This window comes from Lineus longissimus, chromosome 10, assembly GCF_910592395.1.
Source record: "Lineus longissimus chromosome 10, tnLinLong1.2, whole genome shotgun sequence".
Lineage (NCBI taxonomy): Eukaryota > Metazoa > Nemertea > Pilidiophora > Heteronemertea > Lineidae > Lineus > Lineus longissimus.
The window spans coordinates 2,820,804-2,842,914 of NC_088317.1; the positions used below are offsets into that span (position 1 = coordinate 2,820,804).

Sequence of the window (22,111 nt, forward strand, 5' to 3'; positions counted from 1 at the left end):
GACACATAAAAATCTCTCCGATTTTCATGATCAAGACCCCAGCAGCGTTGCCCCCCCCCCCGCCTGATGAGTTGCAAAAGTACTTAAGTTATGACCCAATTCAGTATCAGTGTCTCAATGACAGAAATCATTTCTGAAGGACACGCCGGTACGTCCTCCAAGCTGATATATCCGTACGACACTCATCTTCTCTACTGCTGCCATCTGAGCTAAGAAAATGGAACTAGGCAATTACCAAAAATTAAAAATCTCGCCCGTTTTTAGGGCGGGGGACGATTTACAGCTGGAACCCCTGAACCAGCTCCCTCAGATCCGTCATTCATCAAGTCAAAGCAAGCATGAACCTGGTTTAATCTGTGGTTTATCTTATTAATACACTACCTAGCAAGATCCTTATATACTGTGCAAATTCTCTCGGCATTACATCCATGGTGTTAACTCCACTTACGTAGCAGGTGCGTTGCAGGTCAATTGTCTATGCTGCCACCTCTTAGTGAGGAGAATAACTAGTAGTCCCGGCAAATGTGGAAAATATTGACGCTGTTTACTTCGTCGCACATTTTGTACACGTTGTAGTGAGTTTATTGAGGAGAGTTTCAGTCGACGCTAACACCACAGTGACAGCTAACAAAATTAATTCGACAAGTTTACTTGCCAAAGTTTTCAATGTTGATGGGGGTCCAAGATCGACAGATTTTCCTGACCTATAAGTTCAAAATATCGCTTTGATTCACCCTTAACAGTGACATCCGGTGGCGCCCTCTAAGATTGAAATATAGACAGATTTCCCTTTTACACTAGAAAGTGACCGCTGCGCCCTCTAGGATTCAAATATCACCATATCCCCTTTATATCGACAGATATTCCTATTCGGCAAAGCACTACATCCGGTGGAAATATCGAAAAATTTCCCCTTTAACAAGACAAAACTTCCCTTTAACATAAGTTACTAGCGCCCTCTAAGGTCGAAAGATCGACAGATTTTCCTTTAGCAATACACATAGTTGTGAAGAAAAAGCTTCAACCGTCATTGGATTGCCCCACCCGGAAGAAATTGGCATGTTGGTATGTGGGTATGTGGGTATGCGGGTATGTGGTATGTGGTATGTGGTTTTAGATACTGTCGCATCTGCCTACGAATGTCTGTCGAGTCATCAAGTCCTCTATCTGCTAATTGATTTACACGACACTGAACCATCTTTTATACTTGGTTGTAGCAGGAATTGGGGAAATGATTTTTTAAAAATCGTCGATAAAATGCTTTTACATCGTCTTTGGGCTCACGGAACCTGCCTAATGCATTTTCACTGCTCGGCAATGTACATGTACAAGTATGTATGCTAAAGCCAATCCCACATTTTGACAATGCCTGTCATATTGATCATTGACAGAACAAAGGTCTCCCTTGAGCCGGCCTGGTTCAAGGCAGTGCCCGGATGCTGTGACGTAAAATGTATTGTCTTTGGTCATGATCGGTCGCGGTTGATTTGAACGCCAGTCAGTTGGTGTGTGAAATGCGGATAACATCGCGGGAACACTTTCTCCGATTTCTAACGTAAAAATGCCTTCAAATTTTCCGAAACAAATCAAAACGGCTGCAGCAGAAGGTAAGGCACAGTATCTATTCCTGATAAAGGTATGGGTTTGTTTCAAAGGGTTTTTATTGTAGAAATAGTCATACAATCAAGACGAGAATGAACTGCGCAGTTTGAAATTTCAAGCCAGACATGTTTGAATTATGTACATAACTGTACTTCATGTACATGTTCAACGGCAATTTTAATTGCCATCCCTAATGAAATGCCATTTGCTCAAAGAAGCTAACGTCCAAGTCATGATGGTGAAGGAAGTGATCATGTTAAATACGCGCGATGCCATCACTGCTGTTCTATCCTGTGATGTGGAAATCTCCACTGATTTCATGAAGGTTTGTCTAAATTGACGTAAACAGTTAACAGTTTTAAATTCAACAACCATTCATTTGGCGGCCACTATCCCGACTGTGGTGTAGCACCCGACTGTAACTGGCATGAAAAGGGGATACGCTGGTTATGGATGTCAGATCGTGGTTCCCTGACCTTTGCAAACAATTTCACTGGACGTAACCCACGCGGCGACACCGAGGACCGCTGGCTGATCTATTGATATGTTCGTAGTAGGGTGTCAAAGTCGGAGAGAAGAAGAGCCACTCGTCTCTCGTAGGGGGTTCACTTGGAAGTGTTTGCATTTGTTAGCCTATAAACACAAGATTTTAATCCTTCAGCCTTGGGTTTGGCGGAGAGAACTAATCTTACATAAGTCCCAGAACAATATCATATGTCTTTATGGCAATATTTATTACTGGGACCCAGTACAGTGCCGTTCTATCCAATATTCTTTGAGGCTGTTGGAAAGACTTCTTGTCTAAACAGTGCCATTCTGCCCCCTCTAAGGCATACATTGGTAAATGATGAACTGACTGCGAAATGAACGCAGTTGAACACAATGTGAATAATTCAGTCTCGGTTTCGCCAAAAAGAAGGCGATGTGTATTATTTGATAATGTATATGATCATAATAATCAGGAGACCTTGTGTGGGTGATTTATCCAACATACTTTGATGTGATTGGAGATGTCACTTTGGCAAAAGTCATTTCTGAAGAACACAGCATCTCCGAAGTTGCGAGTGCGAAACGACTTCGATATTTTGGAGCGAAACGATTGGGGGCGAAAGAGTCGGGGAGCGAAACAACCGGATACCTCCCACCATAGCAACTCTCCAGTGACAATGTTTTTCAGAAAACGTGTTACTGGAGAGTGGTTCAGGGTGCGCGCGATTCCACACGTGGGCTTGAAAATGGCGGAAACAATTGGTATGTTTTGACCATGTGGAGGGTAGAAAAGCACCATAAACATGATGCAAATCTCTAAATTATTGTGTTTCTTTAAGCTACAAGTCGAGGAGAAGAAGAATACAAGACGTATAACCCTAAATTCGGTGGTGGCAAGCCGAGTAAATGCAGTAGACACCCTAAAAGTTTGCGCGTTTGTGCCGGTTTCGTACGAATCCGAATGCACACGCACGTGCACGTACGTGGCTGGCTGCGTACATGTATTTTCGGCCTATCTATTGCGAAATGCACCCACTCTAGTCAGTAGAGAAGGCCGAGGTCTAAAGGGGTTTAATCATTGAAAAAGGGACTACTCACTATTTGCAAGAAGAGTAGTAGGGCCTAGAGTATACTGTGGAGCCGGCCGTCCGGTCTCCGAGGGGTCAGGTGATAAGACAGAAAGACTTGTCTTGTGCGTCCTTGTCGAATGCAATGATTGAATGAACCTTATTGACTAAGATGACCTGGGGCCCAAACAAACACACTGAACATGTCGGAAGGCCTAAGCGAACTTCACACAGTGGGGTGAAACGTACGACTCTAGTGGTCAGTGCCCATTCAAAGTTCTTCGAAAAGATTCATGAAATATGAAGGTGTGTTCTTTTCTTCAGAAAAATCCAAGAAAAAGAGGAAGTCAAGTGCTGGAGGTCTCGGGGTAAGTTTGTATACGACAAGAAGTTGATCCGGAAGTGGTGACGGTACGTTTTAGACAATAGGCCCTTTGCCGGATACGCCGGTACCACCTAGGGTCGGACCAAACCAAACCATCTTTACAATAGATTTTCACGGTAAAAACGCCAGACAATGGCTATTGTAAACCTCGACACACCGATAGAAGGTCAAGAGATGTATGGCTTTATGTTTAGTTCGATCTTTTCTATGAATATGATATAAATTTTTTCTTTCAGGAGATCCAGCATTCTGAAAGCTTCATCATCCAACCTTCCGAGAAAGTCGAGAAATTAGATGCTTCACAATGGCCATTATTACTCAAGGTAACACCCAAATCTAATTCATTTCTGTTGATTTTCAATGAAAGTCTCTTTAAACGTATCAGGCCCAGAAAAACAAGCTTATAGAAACTCGGTTATTCAGTTGAATGAAAGGTACTCTGCTGTACTTGAAGAAGAGATGTTCATAGCCTGAGTGATTATGATGTGATATGTCTATCTTTTCAGAATTTTGATAAGTTAAACATTCGTACGAATCACTACACGCCCATTGCAGCGGGATGTTCACCGTTGAAACGGCCAATTGGAGAGTATGTGAAGTAAGTGTTGGGCTTCATGCATTTAACCTCATCTGATTTGGTGTTATGTTATGAAGAAGGAAACTGTAGACCCTGCAAGAAACCTACATTGTGAGAGAGTTGCCTTCTCTATCACATAGAGACGTGAACCAACTCGGAGTCCTGAGTCGACTTCACATACTCAAAATCTGGAAATCGATGCTCTTCCTCGTAGACTTGAGAAGCTAACCAACTATCACTTGACTGAAACTTCTTGTCTGTTTCAGAACTGGTTTTATCAACCTGGACAAACCAGCCAACCCCTCATCACACGAGGTTGTTGCCTGGATCAAAAAAATTCTGCGATGTGAAAAAACTGGCCACAGCGGTACGCTAGATCCTAAAGTCACGGGCTGCCTGATTGTCTGTATTGAGAGAGCAACGCGTCTGGTCAAGTCGCAGCAAAGCGCTGGAAAGGAGTATGTGTGTATCTTTAGGTTGCATAATGCTGTCAACGAGGAGAAGAAAGTCTTGCAGGTTTGTTTTGTTTTGTTGGGACAATAATTTTGCATCATCATTGCATTTATTGTTGGTTTGGTTCTGGGATTTGGCATATAATATCGTTTTGCCTTTGGGACAGTTTGATATGTTTCACTGAAGTCATGTTAAAATTGAGACTATGGTGGATAATGAGTTTGAATATTCATTGTGCACTATTGGTTCAAAATTTATTCTCAATGTTTTTATAATATCATTCATTTTGTCATTGCTGTTAATTCTTTGTGAACAATTGAATGTCTGCACAATTCCATACTTCATTCATCAATTGCCCACTTGCCGCATGCTTTTCATCAGTTCAAGCAAGTGCAGATATTATAAATGATCACCCACCAAGCCTGTTGTACTTAGCTTAGGGAGCCGACATAAATGTGACCATATTTATGTTTCCCGTGCATTGCAGGCTATAGAATCACTTACCGGTGCACTCTTCCAACGACCTCCACTCATATCAGCCGTCAAACGCCAGCTTCGAATTAGAACCATTTATGAAAGTAAAATGCTTGAATATGACAAGGAAAAGAACATGGGTAGGTAGAAATTAACAAGTAAAGTTGGAAAGCAGTTCGTACCGGTCAGCAAATTTCAGGATTCAGAAAAGTTTGAATCTGCAATTTACCTGATGCTTCTGCTTTTCCGTTTGTCAGAACCAGAGAAAAGCTTGCATTTTGGTTGCATCACCTCTGTGACCAAAGTGATGAAGGCCAAGGGAGATTCATAATCATTGTGGAAACTCCTTGCAAAGTTGGCCGAGTTACCGGTAGAGGTGAGAGTGAATCTCTGGTTTGTGACAATATAGGGCAAGTCCTAACACCTCTGAGACCACAGGTATAAGGGCCTAGGAAGGCTTCACAATCATTGTGGAAACTCTAGAATTGGTCTAGTTTCTGGTAGAAGTGTTGCATAGTTCCTTGGCTGATAGCGAGTGAGTAGCTGTCATTTTTCCCTCTGTTGCATTGGCATTACTTTTTACGTTCATTTCTATTGCTCACTATAAAGTAATCTGTAGTAACATCAAACCCCTTAAAATTTGACCCATCCTGTGCCGTCTTGTAATAGAATATCGAGAGACTACCCAAAGCTCAAAAAGGCTTCCGAGTAAATCATTTTCTTAATTTTGATGAGTTGAGACAATGATAGTGTACGGGTATTTTCTGGGTGTTTGGCATCAATGATTTACGTTTCTCTCTAACTTTCAGGTATCTTGTGGGTGAGCTGTGAGGCCGGTACGTACATCCGTACGTTATGTGTCCATCTCGGTCTCCTGTTGGGCGTCGGCGGACAGATGCAGGAACTCCGACGTGTCCGGTCAGGAATACAGTCAGAAAAGGTAACGAATAGTTAGCAAGCATGATCGCTCTTCTGATTGGTCAGTACCTATCAACGGGAAAGTCCCAAATTACTGCTTGAGAAAGTGACAAAGAGATATTCGAAAATGGGAGATTCAGGTAGTGATACCCCCACATTTCAGTAGTTAAATTCAGGTTATGATCTGATGCACTCGACTTTCAGGATGAAAATGGGTGATTCAGGTAGTGATACCCCCACATTTCAGTAGTTAAATTCAGGTTCTGAACTGATGCACTCAACTTTCAGGATGAAATGGTGACCATGCATGATGTCCTTGATGCCCAGTGGTTGTTCGATCACAACAAAGACGAGTCATATCTGCGGAGAGTCATCAAACCCCTTGAGGCACTCCTCGTCTCGCACAAGAGGGTCATCATCAAAGACAGCGCAGTAAGTCTGAACGCTTATCAACCCTAGAATGTAAACGCAGAGAAGAAGATCAACCTTAGAATAGGTGCTGCATCTTATTTGAGAATGCTGGTCTTCATTGAAGGTGCAGGAGTGCGACAGGATCAATGTGCACTGAGCTGCATACCTACAGCCCTTTAGTTGCCTTCATATTTTTACTATTGATTGACGAATTCAACCTGTTGTGTGCCACACTGAAAAAGTAAACTCAATGGAGGGTATTTTGCAACACATTCCCATTTCAATGTGCTCCTCCTGAATGAGTCTCGACTCCTCCTTGTTGTCTGGAGTCTAAAATAAAGTGCCCATCTCAATGCCTATTTCTGAACTTTGATGTGAAATGAGCTAAAATAAATGCGTTTCTCTTAACAGGTGAATGCGGTCTGTTATGGTGCAAAGATTATGTTGCCGGGTGTTCTCCGTTACGATGATGGCATCGAAGTTAACGAACAAATCGTCATAGTAACCACAAAAGGAGAAGCAGTGGCGTTAGGTAAGTCTTTTGAAGAATCGCGCTCTCAGAAATCATCTTAGTGGGTTCGGCGGATCTTATCACCATTGAACCAAAAGTAGTCATCCTTATGTGGTGGTTGAACCTTGTCTTTGAAATTCCCAGCCCAAATTTTGAACTAGTGAAACCAAAGTTGAGTTTTTAGCTTGGTCCGTGAAAGAAATTCGTCTTTGACAAGTTTGTTTCTTTTTGCAGCTATTGCTCAGATGACGACGGCGGTAATCGCCACCTGCGACCATGGTATTGTTGCCAAGATCAAGCGGGTGATCATGGAGAGAGATACTTACCCTAGGAAGTGGGGACTGGGACCAATGGTAAGGGTTTCAAATGATGAAATTGAGAGGCCTGTAACTTAGGCCATTCAAAATAAATTACTTGTTTATCATCACTCCACCTCACGATATTTGGAGGGGAGGCCCTTTGATATTGATATTTGATATTTTGTTTGGCGCCAATGTTTGATGGGGAGGGCCTTTGATATTTGGTATTTGATATTTTTCGGTCATGAACTTGGCAATGTATTCCATTGGGAGGGGCTTTGATATTCGATATTTGATAATTTTTGGACTGACATATTACAAATGTATGTATAAGCCATGTCAAGTTATAATCAGTACAGATGTGTCAGGGAGGCCTAAAAATGTATACAGTGATCAAATTCCGAAATGGATAGATAAAATAAGGACAGGAGAATACAAATTAAAGTTTAATTACAAAACTTGTATGGACATCAACAGCTGTTTCTTTTTTATATCCTGGTCTACTTCAAACTTGAGTCTTTCTACAAATGTATCCATGACTACATGAAAACAATACACAAAGAACTTTAAAAAATTAAACATCAATTGAAAAGAGTCTGAGTATATTATGTAGGTCCTCTCAACCAGCCTAGGCACAGAGTATCATCCCTGCTATCAAAAATAAATCAACAGTTTGAGGAGCACCATGATCTGCTGATGATTTATTCCCCTGACATTTTACATGTACCGTACAAATCCATGTATATCTGACACAAGCATGCAAAGTGACAGCAAGCAGCATGGCCCCAAGTCTCGCCCATTGAAAACATTCTCCTCATACACCACATAGTGTGTAAGCTTTGGTCAAACATTCATGCGTTGAGCAAGAAATAAAAACACATGCGTTTATTCATCTCGATTCCAGGCTCATCGGCAATATAAAAATAACTGGTAGGCCTATACGCATTTGCCCACGCAGGTATGAGGTTGAGAAAGTATTGGTTCCAAAATCTCCCCGAATGTAGTCTTACTGAGTCAATAATTCTTTTGTGTGCTGACAATTCACTTTGAATGAAATAATTCATTGCCATTGAGCGAGACTGGTGTCACCTGTACTGAGGTATTGAGACATTTTTTCAGCATCGGCTGGCTGCATTTTGTTTAGTCGTAACTAATACCACATGTGTGATGGCCAGAACGGGGAAATGGATATCAATTATCAACAGGCCACCGGGTCAGGTAAAATTAGGGCGGTAGGTTGTCTGAATCTGAGTTGGAAGTTGAGGGCACAACTTGGAGCGGACGGTACCTTGATATTTGATATATCGAATATCAAAATAATCGGCACGGGACCTAAATGTCGGGGCGGGCGGTGATGATAAACAAGTAATTTATGTTGAATGGCCTTAGTTACTAAAATCATTGTTGGCAGCTGATAATCTTAGTCTTAACCTGTTACCAGTGATTTACTGTTTCTCTTGTTATTCTAGGCAATGAAGAAGAAGGGTATGGTATCCGATGGTCTGCTTGACAAGTATGGAAAGCCTAACGAGAACACTCCGAAGAAGTGGATGGATTCCTATAAAGACTTTGGGTATGCATACTTTGTTTTCTTATTACATTCACTGTAGATGCTGGCGTTTGTTATCACTCGCAAGTTTTCAACAAGAAAAGAATGACAGTGCACTACAAGCTCTAGGGGAAAGAGAGGAAAGTAACGAACCTGGTTGTGGCCTGTTTCTCACTGTACTTCTGGGCCTGGTTTCTCTAAACAAGTGCTGTCACTAAAACTAATGAACCAGAATGATTGTTTTTTGGTCCGAAGTGATTTGGTTCCTGAATATTATGAAATGATTTCTAGCATGAGAATTCAAGTTGCTATTTACTTTCAGGGCTAAGCCTGCAGGCACTGGTGATGCCCCGTCGACCCCTACTGCCAGCAAACCACCCAAGAAAGAAGTAAGTCCTCTTAACTTAGTGTGGGGGAATATTCTTGACACCACCTCGGAACTAGGATTTCTTAGATCCTTGGCAAATTGACATTTACAGAACAACAGTCTGAGGACGAGGTCTAGTTACACCTTCAAATTATTGTGTAGGAAACTTAAGAACTCGTTGGCATCTTTTGTCAGTTGGACTAAACTCTAGTCGTTTGAACTGATCATCATTTCGTCAAGTTATTTGATAATCTTCTTGTTTCTTGCAGTCGTCAGACAGTAGCTCATCAGAAGAGGAGGCAGTTGAGACCGCTAGTGCTAAGAAGAAGAAGAAGGCAAAGTCTGAACCAGTCACACCTGCCAAGTCTCCCAAGAAGAAGGATGACAAGTCATCAAAGAAGGTGAGCTTTTCATCGATTTTGTTCGTCATAACTCTCTTGCAAAGCTTGGGAGCATGACTGAATATTGGTTCTTTTTCTTCTGTGTGCGGAACAGAATAATGATTAAAATGTTGGAATGGCTGTTGAGCAGGAAGACTTTGTTACTTACAATTCCAACTGAACCAGTTTGTTGAATTGATTAGACACGAGTAGTTTAGAGATATGAACCTCTGTGGTAGAGGACATACGTTGAGATTCTTTCTAACGCTTTGAGCATACATTTATCTGATCTGAGTTCCTAAATTATGTGTTGTTTGCAGAGGAAGCGAGATAAGGATAGTAGCAGCAGCAGTTCCGATTCTGACGAGGCGGATACATCCATCTTGCCAACGCCTAAATCAACACCGGAGAGCGAGGGTGAGAAGGAAAAGAAAAAGAAAAAGAAGAAAAAGAAAGACAAAGATACTGAGGTATGTGATATGAAAGAACTGATGACAAAACGGCAGCAGTATAGAATAAGAAAATGTATGAGCAAACCAAAAAAAGGGTCTTATGTGACAGGTTCCTCTTCGAGTCCAATCTAACTTAGCCGTGTTTCAATTTCAGAAGTCTCCTGAGAAGAAACAGAAGAAGAAGAAGAAGAAATCAAAGGAGGACAGCGAATCCAGGATTTCGATGAACGAATAAGACATCTACGTGTTCTTGACAACGATCTGACTGCCAGCCTTGTTTGTGAGACTTGATGGGATGCACTAGTGAAAGTTACATTTCATGCCTTTGTGTATCAAGGCAAATGAGGTGCAAAAAGAATCTGTCTCGGCTCCTTGACTGGGTGGTCTGCATGTGCGAGTTGAATTTGCTCAGAATTTTGGGGGTGCTTAAGTAGTGTTGGATGATTGGAATTGTCCAGAAGTATGTATATAGAGTGATGGTGTCGTAGAGAGTAGACAAAAGAGGATAAGGTTTTTATGTGCTGTCGACTCCAGCTATCTTCTTGGGGTTTGCAGTGAACGCAAGTTGGTGAAGTTGGCCAAAATATTTTCCTCGTCGATGTGTCCTGTAGGTGAATTCTGTGTTGGTTGTAGGACCAGATCATGATTTTGCTTCTGATGTGAACAATGGATTTGTTTGGGGATATAAATTAAGTTTCTCACTCTCTGTATAATTGTCTGATCATACAAAAGCCTAGTTTCTTAACCTATTAGACTCTAGTTATTAGATTTAGCTCATTAATGGCTGTGGGTCAGTGTAAAGTGTCTTTAAGATTGTCCTTTGAGATAGTTACTATGACAGCCGATGCCTGCATTTGTTGGGATGCTAGAAGTTCACTATCAAAGTAGATATTAGAAAGCTATATTATTGGCTACTGAAAGTTACTGCGTTCTGTTTGCTTTGGGAAATGATACTGCCGATTAATTGTACAGTTATGTGATTTAATACGATTTTATCATTCGCCATCACGGCACTGTAAATATTATTAGCAGAAATTGCATTTATATTTTCTAGTACTGGTAGTCATTGAGAAACTTACAAAAACAACTACATGTATTGTCCTGATAATTGAATTGTTTGTATTTTGTGATATTAGATGTACACTCTGATGAAGGTTGTTTCTTTGGCGCATTTGATACCACTGTCTCGGGTCTCTTTGTTAGCAACGAGGCCAGCCATCCCTTTACCCGACCTTGTGAAGAGGGGTTATTCCTGGGCAAAGATGCTTCATGTTGGGTTCAAAAAGGAAGTTGTTGGTACCAGAAAATGTTATGGTGATGCGTTGAATGTGCACAAAACAGTAAATTCTGAAGATTGCAAATTCCAAGGTTTTGAGAGAAATGGCGTCTCCACGTGAGCTGTGTATGGTTAGACAACCAATACCAACAGTGCTGTATTGATTTCAATTCTAAAACACCTCAACATAAACAGTGAAAATAAGATTATTTACTGATTTTGACCACGTTCATATTTTGTACCAGTCAAGGCGGTTATGGTTGCAAACTAAACTGCTGCAGCTTGTAATACACAGAAAACAAGGCCAGATGGCAAACATGGTGTTCTCATGTGTGGCCATAGACACTGTTAGCTTCGGATGACTTGCATTTTTCTGATGGTTGCAAGGTTTATCTGATGTGATTTTTTTCTTTCAGTGCTCATGTAGAAAAGGCTTTCTAGAAAAATTGTATTTTTAAACAAGTACAATCATGTACAAGTTGTGATTTACGACTTGTGCCTTTTATAATTGTCAAGAGAATTGTACATAGTCAAAATAAAAAATATAATTGAAAACACTTCTAGATTTATTTGTTTTGTTTCTGGTTTGTGTGCCTGGCTCGCAAATAAATGGCAGCGATCATCATGAGCCAGTGTGAACCATCCCCTAGACTGCTCAATAATAATAAAAGAATAAGGTTTTTAGCTCGGCTGATAAAGTCAGCGGAGCTAGTCCAATAAGATCAGTGACTTCACCTCTATTTAATCCGAGGGTACGAGGAAGGCCTTCCATATTAACCAACTGACGAGGTCAATAGGGGGGTACACCCAACAAGCCCCTGAGCCTGCCACTGGTGAAACTCGTCCACTGTTGATCCTTGGAGGAATTATACTTGATGGCGTGACAGATCCGAGGCCGAGTCGGTACCAGAGATGGATTACAAAGGAGCGGGCCTAATTGCTAAGTAAACACAATGGCCTTTGTTCGTCCATTGTGTGCGGGGTGTAATTGCAGGATTAAAAATAGGGTATTAGCTCGTTGTTTCTCCTGTCAAGTATAATTAATTCCTCCAAGGTTGATCCAATTAGAGAATCGTAACTACTGTCGTCTGTGTGGGAATACTGATTACCTTCCAAACGATTAAAGGACCCATGGTATAAAATAATTGGCTATACGCGACAGTTGCGCTGTCTCGCGGCAGAAAATGGAACTGAAATCTTCGTCCAAAACGCTCACTTTCACTTTCTACCGCTAGGTAACACTACTATCGCCTTAGTCACTTTCCTATGAATATTATTAGGCCTTTTGCATGTCTTGCCAATGACATAAGACACAGGGTGGAGCCTTTAGCTGTATTTACATGCTGTAGTTACTTGCAAATAACCTCGACAGATCTACCATTTTTATTCATTTTCAGCACTTGTCAGTCCCAAGAGTGTCCTTAATAGAGCGGTTCTACTGTAGTCCTACTGTACTATTTTTGTTCCTCAATCCTTTGCTGTACTTACCACTCCAGAGCCAAACAAGGCTAGGGACTCGAATACAGTCCCGCTCGTAATCCTGATTGTCCTTCCTCTATGTACCAGGTGATAAGACAAGGCCTGTCGATGGCGTCTGGGGTGTAAATGGGACATCAGAAGCCTATAATAAGAATTAAGCACTCCAAGCAAATGAATTTACTAGCTCTTCTACTGTATAAGAGGGGACTGAGGACTTCACTTCCATCCAAGGGACGATGTCACAACCTACTCAACACCAGCCTGAGCATGGGCTCACCACAGGTTGTGACATTGTCCCTATCAACCTGTTTGCATCATGGTGAACAGAGACGGCTTCTTATTCAGTATGTGCATTCCGGGGGTGGGGGTGGGTCAAGATTGTATTTCACGTTGGACATCGTCAGACGGCCGGTTGTGACATTGACACAGTATGAAATTGGCTTTACGCGACAGTGGCGCTCTCTCGCGGCAGAAAATGGAACTGAAATCTTCGTCCAAAACTCTCACTTCCACTTTCTATCGCTAGGTAACACCACTGTCGCCTAAGTCACTTGCCTATGAATTTTAGGCCTTCTGCATGTATTGCCAGTGACATAAGTCACAGGGTGGGGCCTTTGGCTGTATTTGCATGTACTAGTCTTGCAAAAAGCCTAGACAGATCTACCATTTTATTCATTTTCAGCACTTGTCAGTCCCAAGAGTGTCCTTGATAGAGCGGTTCTACTGTGCATCGCTGATCTTGTTTACTGACTAAGAACACGTGCGTTTCTTACTTGATGACGTCAGGCGAAGTTACTGAGCTCTGATTGGCTGTCAATGTACACAATGGTACGAACCTACCTGTAAAAAAAACCTCGCGCCTGGGACCACGTTTGGCCCCTTCTAATTTTGCCTTTGTTAAAGCCTCTATCTCACTGTCCTCGAAGACAGGCCCAAGTTGTCAACCGAAGACACCATTGGTATCTTTGGGAGAGCATTAACTTGCAAGACAGGTACAATGTGATCCAGAGGAAGCCTTCTAATTCTGCTTAAGCTTCTGTCTACTGGCCTTGAAGACAGGTTCAACTAGCCAAACCTGGACACCATTTGGATCTTTGATAGAGCTTTCAACTTGAAGACGGGCACAACCCTTATAATTCTACCTAAGCTTCTATCATACTGGTCTTGCAGACATGTTCAATTAGCCCACCCTGGACACCATTGGGATCATTGATAGCGCTCTCAACTTGAAGACAGGCACAACCTGGTACATGGGTTCCCTTCTAATTCTGCCTGTGCTGAAGATTCTTTCTCACTGGCCTTGAAGACAGGCTCACGTAGCCTACCAGGGACACCATTGGGATCTCTGGAAGATCTTACAACTTAAGACAAGGGAACTTTGTTCAAGGGTACATGTAGCCTTCTAATTCTGCTATATCACTGTCCTCGAAGACAAGCTCAAGTAGCCTACCAAAGACACCATTGGGATCTTTGGTCAAGTACACAATCTGGTACATTGGTTCTCTTCCAATTCTGCCTTTGCTGAAGACACCATTGGGATCGTTGGTCAAGTACACAATCTGATACATTGGTTCTCTTCTAATTCTGTCTTTGTTAAAGCTTCTATCTCACTGTTCTTGAAGACAGGCAGACTGGCCAAAGTGGACTACCCAGGACGACATTGGGATCTTTGGAAGAGAATACAGACGGTGGGCACAACCTGGGTGCCCTTCTAATTCTGCCTTTGTGAAGATTCTATCCCACTATTCTTGAAGACAGGCCCAAGAAGCCCACCTATGACAATATTGGGATCTTTTGTGGAGCATACAAAACTTGAGGACAGGCACAACATGGTGCATGGTTGTGACTTTGTCCCTCCTTAGATTCTCTCAGTTCAGCAGAGCCGTGACACATGGAGCTGCTGTGAACTAGTGAACTAGCGGCTAGATCTCTTGGCTAGTGGTCAAGATGTCCCAGGTCCAATGACCACAATCGGCCTCAAGACTTCAAGCAGGTCTACAGAAAATTAAAAGAGGATTTTACATAAGATACTAGTTGTATTTATTGTATCATAAACAAAGAGAATTGAAACAAATTACGGATTGATACCCAGAAAGATATCGGCCTCCTTTTCATGGCATTATCAACAGATTCAAAAGAGCACCATCACGACTCTGACTACCATTCAGAATTCAGAGTTGTTTCTAAAAACATAACACAACCCAGACTTGGACAAGTAGAACACGAAATATAACCTCAGTTCTTCATAATCGAGTCCACAAAGGAAGACAATAGGGAGGTTGAAAACAGCAACTTATCACAAATCCTTATACATATACGGAAAAGACTCGGTAGAAAGAGGATGAATTCTTTGTACATTTCACTTGATAAATCACTGCCCTCAACCTCCCTTTTGAAACTATACATACACTGATCACATACTACACAGAAAGGGAATCACTTAAGTGTTGAAACATTATCCTCTCACATGACTAGATAAAACTAACAGATAATCACTCTTCCAGTAATTCATTTTCCAACAGCACATACCGCATCAGATATTTCGGCAAACCCAACTTGCCGATCCAATCCTCTGGTTGAACCCCACATGAACTTCGAATACTAGTCCGACACAATGTCTTCAAAGGTGACACATTCGTTAAATGAAATTTCAAAGTATCGAGCAGGGGAGGCAAATCAGTCAAATATGTCAGATCTCCGAATAATTTTTCAAAATATTTTGTACAGTCCAATTTTGCTCCTGCTTCGAACAGTAGTTCCAACATATCAAGGAGTTGGTGTGTTATACAAATGTCCAAAGCGTTCACATGTGTCACGTTGTTCAAGACTTGAACTGTCCCGACGGGTGACGTGTCACAGTTATGACGGAGGAGAAGGCGTACCGCTTGCTTGTTCCCGGCAAGGAGAGCTAGAATAAGGGGAGTGCAGCCATTCACGTCTGTAAAAGAAGTGCTCAACAATAAGATAAGAATATTCATAGAGGAGTTAACAAACTTTTTGTGGATGAAATTGATATTGACTTGAAATCTATTGTGAGCACGTTGCCAAATAGGGCGCATTGTTTTCCAATGTTTTAAAAACATTTTAGCCAATTGAAAATAAATCAAGCCCAGGATGATATATCAATACAGGCCACCACACGAAGTTTGGTCATTCGCTATAGATCAAACTATAAATAGTTTGATATAGTGTCATTTTTATCACCTTTTTGATTGATATCAGCTCCAAATGTGATCAGAAGTTGACCGAGACGTACACAGTTCTGTCTCGTTCCGACCAGAACATGAAGTGGAGTCCGTCCGGTTGTAGGATTCGCCTTATTGACGTCTGCACCAAATTTGATCAAACTGTAGAAGAATAGACGTCAGAAGTTAATCCATGTGTGTTTACATACACTGTACAGTGAGCTGTCCTACACGTGTAAGTATAGCATCCAATTTCAGTTGAGATGGAGTACATGTATATAGATTGGCATCAGAACATACTTAAAGGCAAGTTTATAGATTTTACTGGTCAAAAACTTGCCAATCTTGGCTAGAAATTGCAGGTGCAGTTACAGCTGTGATGGGCACGATTTCACAGCAACAATCAAACAACAATTTTCCAAGCTGAAAATGAATGCAGCAGCAGGTCTTCACCAGAACATGACAAAACCTTACCATTCAGTTTTTTCCAAATAAATCTCTTCAACTGCCGATCGATTGAAACCGATGATGGCATTCAGCAATGGTGTCATGTAATCGGTGTCAAAGACATCAGGGTCTGCTTTTGCCATCAGGAGGGCCTTCACACCATTCACGCTACCAGTGAGCACTGCATGCTGAAATCAAGAAAGAATCACGATGGGTCTCGAACTACAAAAGTATCACCTGTAACTGCTGAAGCACTATCACAGACTCGGTAAGTCAACCCCCAACACTGGATATGGACCCAACTTTCCATGCTGCCGAAGTAAAAAACCCCTGGGAAATTTCTGGGAGCAGCCCGCTTTTGAATCAATGGTTTTAGAGTTGAAAATGCTGTCATTCAAATTATTTTCTGAACCACTTAACAGATACAAAGGTTTAGACTCTGAACGTGAAGGATCCTCACCTGCAGTGCTGTTTTCTTGTTCCGGTCCCACAGATCAACAATGACATCCCCTTGCTCCAGCATTCGCGTCAATGACCAATCGTATATGTTACGACTTGCAGCAACGTGCACTGGAGTCTGGCCATTTTGTTCCTGAATGTTTACTCGTGCTCCGTTTTCGAGTAACATCTCCAGCATGACCCGGTCCCCCAACTCAACAGCGTAATGCAGTGGAGACCGCACATGTTTGTTCACAGCATTCACCTCAACACCTTTCTCCAAAAGTAATTTCAATATCTTATGTTGACGTTTCATAACGCTGTAATGAAGCGGCCTTTGACCCCATTGGTCAGGGCACTCCAAATCAGCCTTCCAATGAATCAGAACCTTTAGCGTTTCAATGTTACCTTTCTCGCAGCAAATATGCACAGGACATTTGTAGAAGAAGGATGATCTAAAACCGTGGTCGACATCAGCACCATCCGCCAGCAATGCATATACTCTTTTATAATCGTCTGTCGTCAGAGCTTTGTGGAACAATATATTTGGTTCAGTTTCACTCACTGGCTCCGCCATTATTAGTATCACCAGCTTTAGGAAGTGAATTGAAAGTGTCCACGACGTAATAGCTCAGATCTTACATGTTAAATGTGCTTGTAGCGAAGTATTTTCCGTTGAGCTTTGTTTTTAAGAACTCGCACAAAGAAACATTGGTAAGAGAGGAAGTTACACAGATGGTTTGCAAATTCTGGAATCGATCACAGAAATAGCCACTTGTCTTTAATTCTGCCTGTGGAAGCAATCAGTCTCAGGTGGGGATGAGTTTTCAGTGGAGGCATGCTGTCAGTACGTGATAGAGATGAACAGCCTTTCAACTTTCGTAGCTTCAGAAGTTAGGCATCTAGAAAGCTAGAAAAGAAATTAGTATTTTATGAGTTGGATCTTAGTTGTATGAATAAATGTACCCTTCTCAAAACACCAGGGGAGCCACATACCCAACCAAAAGCGAACTAGATATGTTAGGACATACTACACAGATAAGTCTATTGTCATTGGACAGGAGCAGTGAGTGGAAATGCAAGTGCCATCAGTGCCAACAACAAGAAGCCAAGAGGTGCAAACACTTGGCAGTCTACTGTAAATGTAAGCATCACCAGCTGCATGGACCGATTTAGGCCACAGGTGAGTAAAGATCAGCATCGTCATCAAATTCCTCCTTCATCAACGCATAATTAATCAAAGACTTCGGCAATCCAACTTCTAGAATCTTCAACGGTAATCCCTGACCCACTGCCTGTCGGATTGCACGTCGACAGTGGTCAATCAAGGAAAAACAAGTCGTCAGATTGTACTGAAGCAAAGAATACATTTCCGGTCGATCGTGCATGAATCTCGGATTCGTCTCGAACTTTTTATGATATTTCTCCCGGTCGAATTCACTTCCTGCGGTGAACAACAAACTCGCCATATCAGTCATGCCTTTCAGGACGGCAATATCCAAAGAACGTGTGTCCATTTTACAGTTTTCGTAAATGAGTTGACGAGTTGCTGCCTTGTTGTTTGACATCAGTGATAGCATAAGAGGAGTGCTGCCCTCTTTATCTGGAACGGGAGATGAATCCGAGTAAAATGATATGATGTTAATAATGGGTGATTTACAGTAGTAGTAATAGTAAGAAAATCACTCGTCAAGTTTCCTCAAATGACTGTTTCATTAAAATTCTTGTGAATTCTGACAATTTTGTTGGTTTTTTAAGAATGACTTTGAACAAACTGTAGTTATATTTATCAGATATCTTGGCTCCTGCCTTCCACGTCTCCCCAGGCTCAAAGGCTCGAGGCTCAATTTTTGATGCAGGCTCGAATTATCGCAAGTCACTGCAATAAAGATCACTTTTCTATGGTCCTCTTAAAGGCATCCTTTCTTACCCTTTACGTTAACATCACCTCCGACCCTCATCAGCAACTGCATCATCTGTGTACATGTTTGATATTTTCCAACAACCATGTGAACTGCCGTCCGACCACTTGTCTTACTCTGCAGATTCACGTCACAACCAAACTGGAGAAGAAGCTGGATCTTCTCATAGAAACCGTTACAGTCTGGATACTGTATGTGCATGGAGATGCAGTTCATGAGAGGTGTGTATTCGTGGTGATCGAAGACATTGGGGGAAGCTCCAGCCTCAAGGAGAATGGCCATACACTCGAGAGAACCACTTATCACGGCATGCTGAATATATAATTGATTTAAGAACTGATAAGAACACAACGTGTACAAGTGAAAAGCATCATAGAGACAGAATTTGTTGCAATCTTTTGCACCGATCAACGGTAAAAGGTAAAGTCGGAGAAAGGTAGCCCCCATCAATGTTTTCTGCTCACTTTTCAAGAGTCAATCTAAAGCAAAAACAAGGGGAGGGGCTACCACATCTACTTTCTTCTCACTTGACCTCAGCTAGAGGTCAAGTTTGATTAAGCATTTTTCATTGATTTTCTGTGCTTTCAATTCCATCCTAACAGGGGTCATGTTTGTCTCAACTAGGCAAATCGTTGAAGGAAGGGTATCATTTTCACAGCTGTCAAAATTTACCTCAGACATGTCAGAGGAAAATTTGAATGGTGAGAGTAGAACGTCTTGTGGTGTCTTACCTGTAATGGTGTCTTCCTCCCATTGTCCATCGCATCCACTTTATCTCGGTTATTCTCCAGCATCATCTGAAGACATCCTTCAGAGCCGTAAACAGTCGCAGCAACATGAAGCGGCAACAAACCGTGCATGTCTCGGTTCTCAATGTAGGCGCCAGCGTCGAGTAACATCTTCACCGATACCTCATCCGAGTTATCCGCAGCATAGCTTAACACACATTTACCCTTCTCATCCTTAACATTCACCCTTGCCCCCCTCTCAATCAAGAGCGCAATTATATCATGCCACTGTGTCATCACAGCAGTCATCAAAGCGGTCTTTCCCCATTTTGCTCCAATCTCTGGATCAGCTCCAGCATCCAGAAGGATCTTCACACAATCTAAATAACCCTTCTGGCAACAAAAGATCAATACTGTCGTCTGAAAAAATCCACTTTCATCTGGCTCCGACATGAAAATATAATTAATGTTTGCCCCTTGGGATACAGCATTTTGGAGTGCTTCCACGTCATTGTGCATCACAGCAGTGAACAGCTCTGTCAACAGTTGCCTCTGGCTCTGGTCGCCTGAAGATGCAATCCCAGATGCAGCCATCTTCTTCAGTTTCTTGTACAGTTTGAAGAGACTTGCCCACCAAACACACAATTGCTTCACCTTACTTCAGGTTTCAACACAACTACAAGACAGGGCATAAGAATACCAGCTAGAATAAAAATCCATACTGAGGGGAGACCTACCAACTAATTTCATTTCACACTTTATTATACCAGTAGGCCCTATCATGTCAAAACTATTAAAGCCTTAAGCTAGGTACAAAACAAGTGTCATTCCTATTTCCTATATAGGGGAAGCACAGTTTTTAGGTGCAATCAAAAGGATTACCTGAACAATGAAAGAAACACTTGAACAATTGGCTAATGAAATGAGATATTCTCTCCGAAAAAACGACCAGTTTGTGAGGGACTGAGTTTCGTCCGAAAATAGATAACTGTTTACACACAATACATGTAGGCCTATAATGTCGGACGTAAGTTCAGAATTGAAGGATTCATTTAACTCATCAACACACCATCAGTTTTCAGTGAAGTCCAACTGTATTCCTAGATAAATCACTTTGGCATGTAGTGAGTAAGATTACAATTAACTCACGTGAAAGTTTACGGAGAAGTCAAGGATACTTTTTCAATGCCCAACAAAAAGTTCAAGGGAGCGAAACGCTTTCGATTTGGAGCGAAACGACTGGGGGCGAAAACTTCAGGAACCGAACAACCGCAATTTATTCTGGTTCCGCTTCCTGTTATGGTGGACGTGTTTCAATTTTTTCACATTTTCTACCAAAAAATTCATCAAAATGCCGCCTAAGAATAAAGGGGGTGGCAAAGGTGGAGGCAAGGGTGGTGCAAAAGGTGGAGCAAAAGGTGGAGCAAAAGGTGGTGGTGGTGATGATGACTCCAAAGGAAAGCAAATCAAGGGTGGAACCTCTGTAAAGGTGCGCCGATGAATGTTGTGACCATATTTCGCCAGTACCCCAACCTCAACTTTTTACCGGACCGTTTTTGTATTGGTTACCTGGACAATATGCCGGAGTACACATCAAAGAAGTATTAGTTTTGGAAAACGAAACGATCGGTTTAGACCATAATTATCAAGAAGATGTACAGGTATATCGAATAAAAATGTCTGAAAAACCGATATGGTGCAGACTGGTTGTGTTGCATCATTGTGTCAAGAGTGACAAAAACCTGCATCTATTCTAAGTTATCATATTTTCAGGTTCGTCACATATTGTGTGAGAAACAATCTAAGTGCTTGGAGGCACTTGCCAAGCTGAAAGAAGGTCAGAAGTTTAATGAGGTTGCAACACAATACAGTGAAGACAAGGCGAGATCAGGGGTAAGCATGAGACAGCTAATATGTCCTAGGCGATACTCCATCAAAAACGCAAAGGAATGTGTCAGTGCGATGTGGAGCTCTGTTTCAGTTCCCCATAGTTTTTCTTTGGATGATGGGTGTTCTGGTGTGAGATCAGAGAAGCCACATTCACATTCGACATGCATATGGCTTAATGATTAGGCAAAGTGCAGTGTGTAGCAAATTGTTTTTGTAAAGAGGCGGTTAGTAAATACGTTGAGCCTAGGCATCCCACTGCTCAATGATATACCTCTAGGCTTGATTCACAGATGAGGCTGTCTTTATCTCGTTTCTTTTCTCTCTACAGGGTGATCTGGGTTGGATGACCAGAGGTAGCATGGTTGGCCCATTTCAAGAAGCAGCATTCGCTCTTCCCAATAGTACTATTGGTAATCCTGTTTACACAGACCCGCCTGTGAAAACGAAACACGGATATCATATAATCATGGTGGAAGGAAAAAAATGATGACATTGATTGATATCTTAGACAATACAAATCATGTGTTCATTTGCTTTTGCAAGGAATTCGAGCGTCAGTGGACATTTTGCATAAATTGCATCTGAATTTGTTTCATTGCATCTGTTTAATGCTGAAATTAGTTATATTCAGTATTCTGTAGAACGACCGTGGAACTTATGTGTGGGACACCAACCTTTACTCCAAGTAAAGTTTGTCTGAAGTTTGTAATTTCTAATTCAGGAATAAATTTATGTTTTATACAATATCACAAATTTTATTTTGTTTAATGTTAAGTATGCTGTTATGATTGTGGACATGAGCAGTGTTGTGA

General features: G+C 41.7%; 4 protein-coding genes across 6 annotated transcripts; 2 read left to right on the forward strand and 2 right to left on the reverse strand.

Moving 5' to 3' along the window:
- Positions 1–1,515: 1,515 nt before the first annotated feature.
- Positions 1,516–11,767, forward strand: LOC135494409 (H/ACA ribonucleoprotein complex subunit DKC1-like). Of its 2 annotated transcripts, none has more exons than XM_064782344.1 (15): positions 1,516–1,607; positions 3,483–3,526; positions 3,780–3,866; positions 4,050–4,141; positions 4,387–4,636; positions 5,061–5,187; positions 5,857–5,987; positions 6,254–6,397; positions 6,788–6,908; positions 7,122–7,240; positions 8,656–8,759; positions 9,058–9,124; positions 9,372–9,503; positions 9,803–9,952; positions 10,089–11,767. In XM_064782344.1, the coding sequence occupies exons 1-15, from the start codon at positions 1,562–1,564 to the stop codon at positions 10,167–10,169; spliced, it is 1,695 nt and encodes a 564-aa protein (XP_064638414.1). In that variant the 5' UTR covers positions 1,516–1,561; the 3' UTR covers positions 10,170–11,767. The 2 variants fall into 2 exon arrangements, with proteins under 2 accessions (XP_064638414.1, XP_064638415.1); XM_064782345.1 differs by lacking the exon at positions 1,516–1,607 and adding an exon at positions 2,829–2,853.
- A 2,970-nt stretch (positions 11,768–14,737) lies between these two features.
- Positions 14,738–20,635, reverse strand: LOC135494416 (ankyrin-1-like). 2 transcript variants are annotated; one of them, XM_064782365.1, is made up of 5 exons: positions 20,559–20,635; positions 16,782–17,669; positions 16,349–16,509; positions 15,894–16,036; positions 14,738–15,627 (listed from the first exon to the last, which is right to left on the reverse strand). In XM_064782365.1, exons 2-5 carry the CDS (start codon positions 17,334–17,336, stop codon positions 15,182–15,184), a joined length of 1,305 nt encoding a protein of 434 aa, XP_064638435.1. In that variant the 5' UTR covers positions 17,337–17,669; positions 20,559–20,635; the 3' UTR covers positions 14,738–15,181. The 2 variants fall into 2 exon arrangements, with proteins under 2 accessions (XP_064638435.1, XP_064638434.1); XM_064782364.1 differs by having other exon boundaries at positions 20,479–20,613.
- LOC135494415 (ankyrin repeat, PH and SEC7 domain containing protein secG-like) lies at positions 17,930–20,485 on the reverse strand. Its single transcript, XM_064782363.1, has 3 exons — positions 19,413–20,485; positions 18,690–18,993; positions 17,930–18,362 (listed from the first exon to the last, which is right to left on the reverse strand). Exons 1-3 carry the CDS (start codon positions 20,001–20,003, stop codon positions 17,932–17,934), a joined length of 1,326 nt encoding a protein of 441 aa, XP_064638433.1. The 5' UTR covers positions 20,004–20,485; the 3' UTR covers positions 17,930–17,931.
- Positions 20,636–20,675: 40 nt separating the features above from the next.
- LOC135494426 (peptidyl-prolyl cis-trans isomerase NIMA-interacting 4-like) lies at positions 20,676–22,045 on the forward strand. Its single transcript, XM_064782378.1, has 3 exons — positions 20,676–20,898; positions 21,183–21,302; positions 21,628–22,045. The coding sequence occupies exons 1-3, from the start codon at positions 20,761–20,763 to the stop codon at positions 21,784–21,786; spliced, it is 417 nt and encodes a 138-aa protein (XP_064638448.1). The 5' UTR covers positions 20,676–20,760; the 3' UTR covers positions 21,787–22,045.
- The last annotated feature ends 66 nt before the right edge of the window (positions 22,046–22,111 follow it).

Excerpts from the sequence above, each read along its gene's own strand:
- LOC135494409 (XM_064782344.1), top strand. The coding sequence starts at position 1,562 with ATGCCTTCAAATTTTCCGAAACAAATCAAAACGGCTGCAGCAGAAG. Across the intron at positions 4,637-5,060 it reads AGGAGAAGAAAGTCTTGCAG|GCTATAGAATCACTTACCGG; the intron begins GTTTGTTTTGTT and ends CGTGCATTGCAG. Across the intron at positions 9,953-10,088 it reads AGAAAGACAAAGATACTGAG|AAGTCTCCTGAGAAGAAACA; the intron begins GTATGTGATATG and ends TTTCAATTTCAG.
- LOC135494416 (XM_064782365.1), bottom strand. The coding sequence starts at position 17,336 with ATGGCGGAGCCAGTGAGTGAAACTGAACCAAATATATTGTTCCACAAA. Across the intron at positions 16,037-16,348 it reads TATTTGGAAAAAACTGAATG|TTTGATCAAATTTGGTGCAG; the intron begins GTAAGGTTTTGT and ends ATTCTTCTACAG. Across the intron at positions 15,628-15,893 it reads AGCTGATATCAATCAAAAAG|ACGTGAATGGCTGCACTCCC; the intron begins GTGATAAAAATG and ends CTTCTTTTACAG.
- LOC135494415 (XM_064782363.1), bottom strand. The coding sequence starts at position 20,003 with ATGGCTGCATCTGGGATTGCATCTTCAGGCGACCAGAGCCAGAGGCAA. Across the intron at positions 18,994-19,412 it reads GGAGGAAGACACCATTACAG|CATGCCGTGATAAGTGGTTC; the intron begins GTAAGACACCAC and ends TTATATATTCAG. Across the intron at positions 18,363-18,689 it reads AGGTGATGTTAACGTAAAGG|ATAAAGAGGGCAGCACTCCT; the intron begins GTAAGAAAGGAT and ends CTCCCGTTCCAG.
- LOC135494426 (XM_064782378.1), top strand. The coding sequence starts at position 20,761 with ATGCCGCCTAAGAATAAAGGGGGTGGCAAAGGTGGAGGCAAGGGTGGT. Across the intron at positions 20,899-21,182 it reads AGGGTGGAACCTCTGTAAAG|GTTCGTCACATATTGTGTGA; the intron begins GTGCGCCGATGA and ends TCATATTTTCAG. Across the intron at positions 21,303-21,627 it reads AAGACAAGGCGAGATCAGGG|GGTGATCTGGGTTGGATGAC; the intron begins GTAAGCATGAGA and ends TTCTCTCTACAG.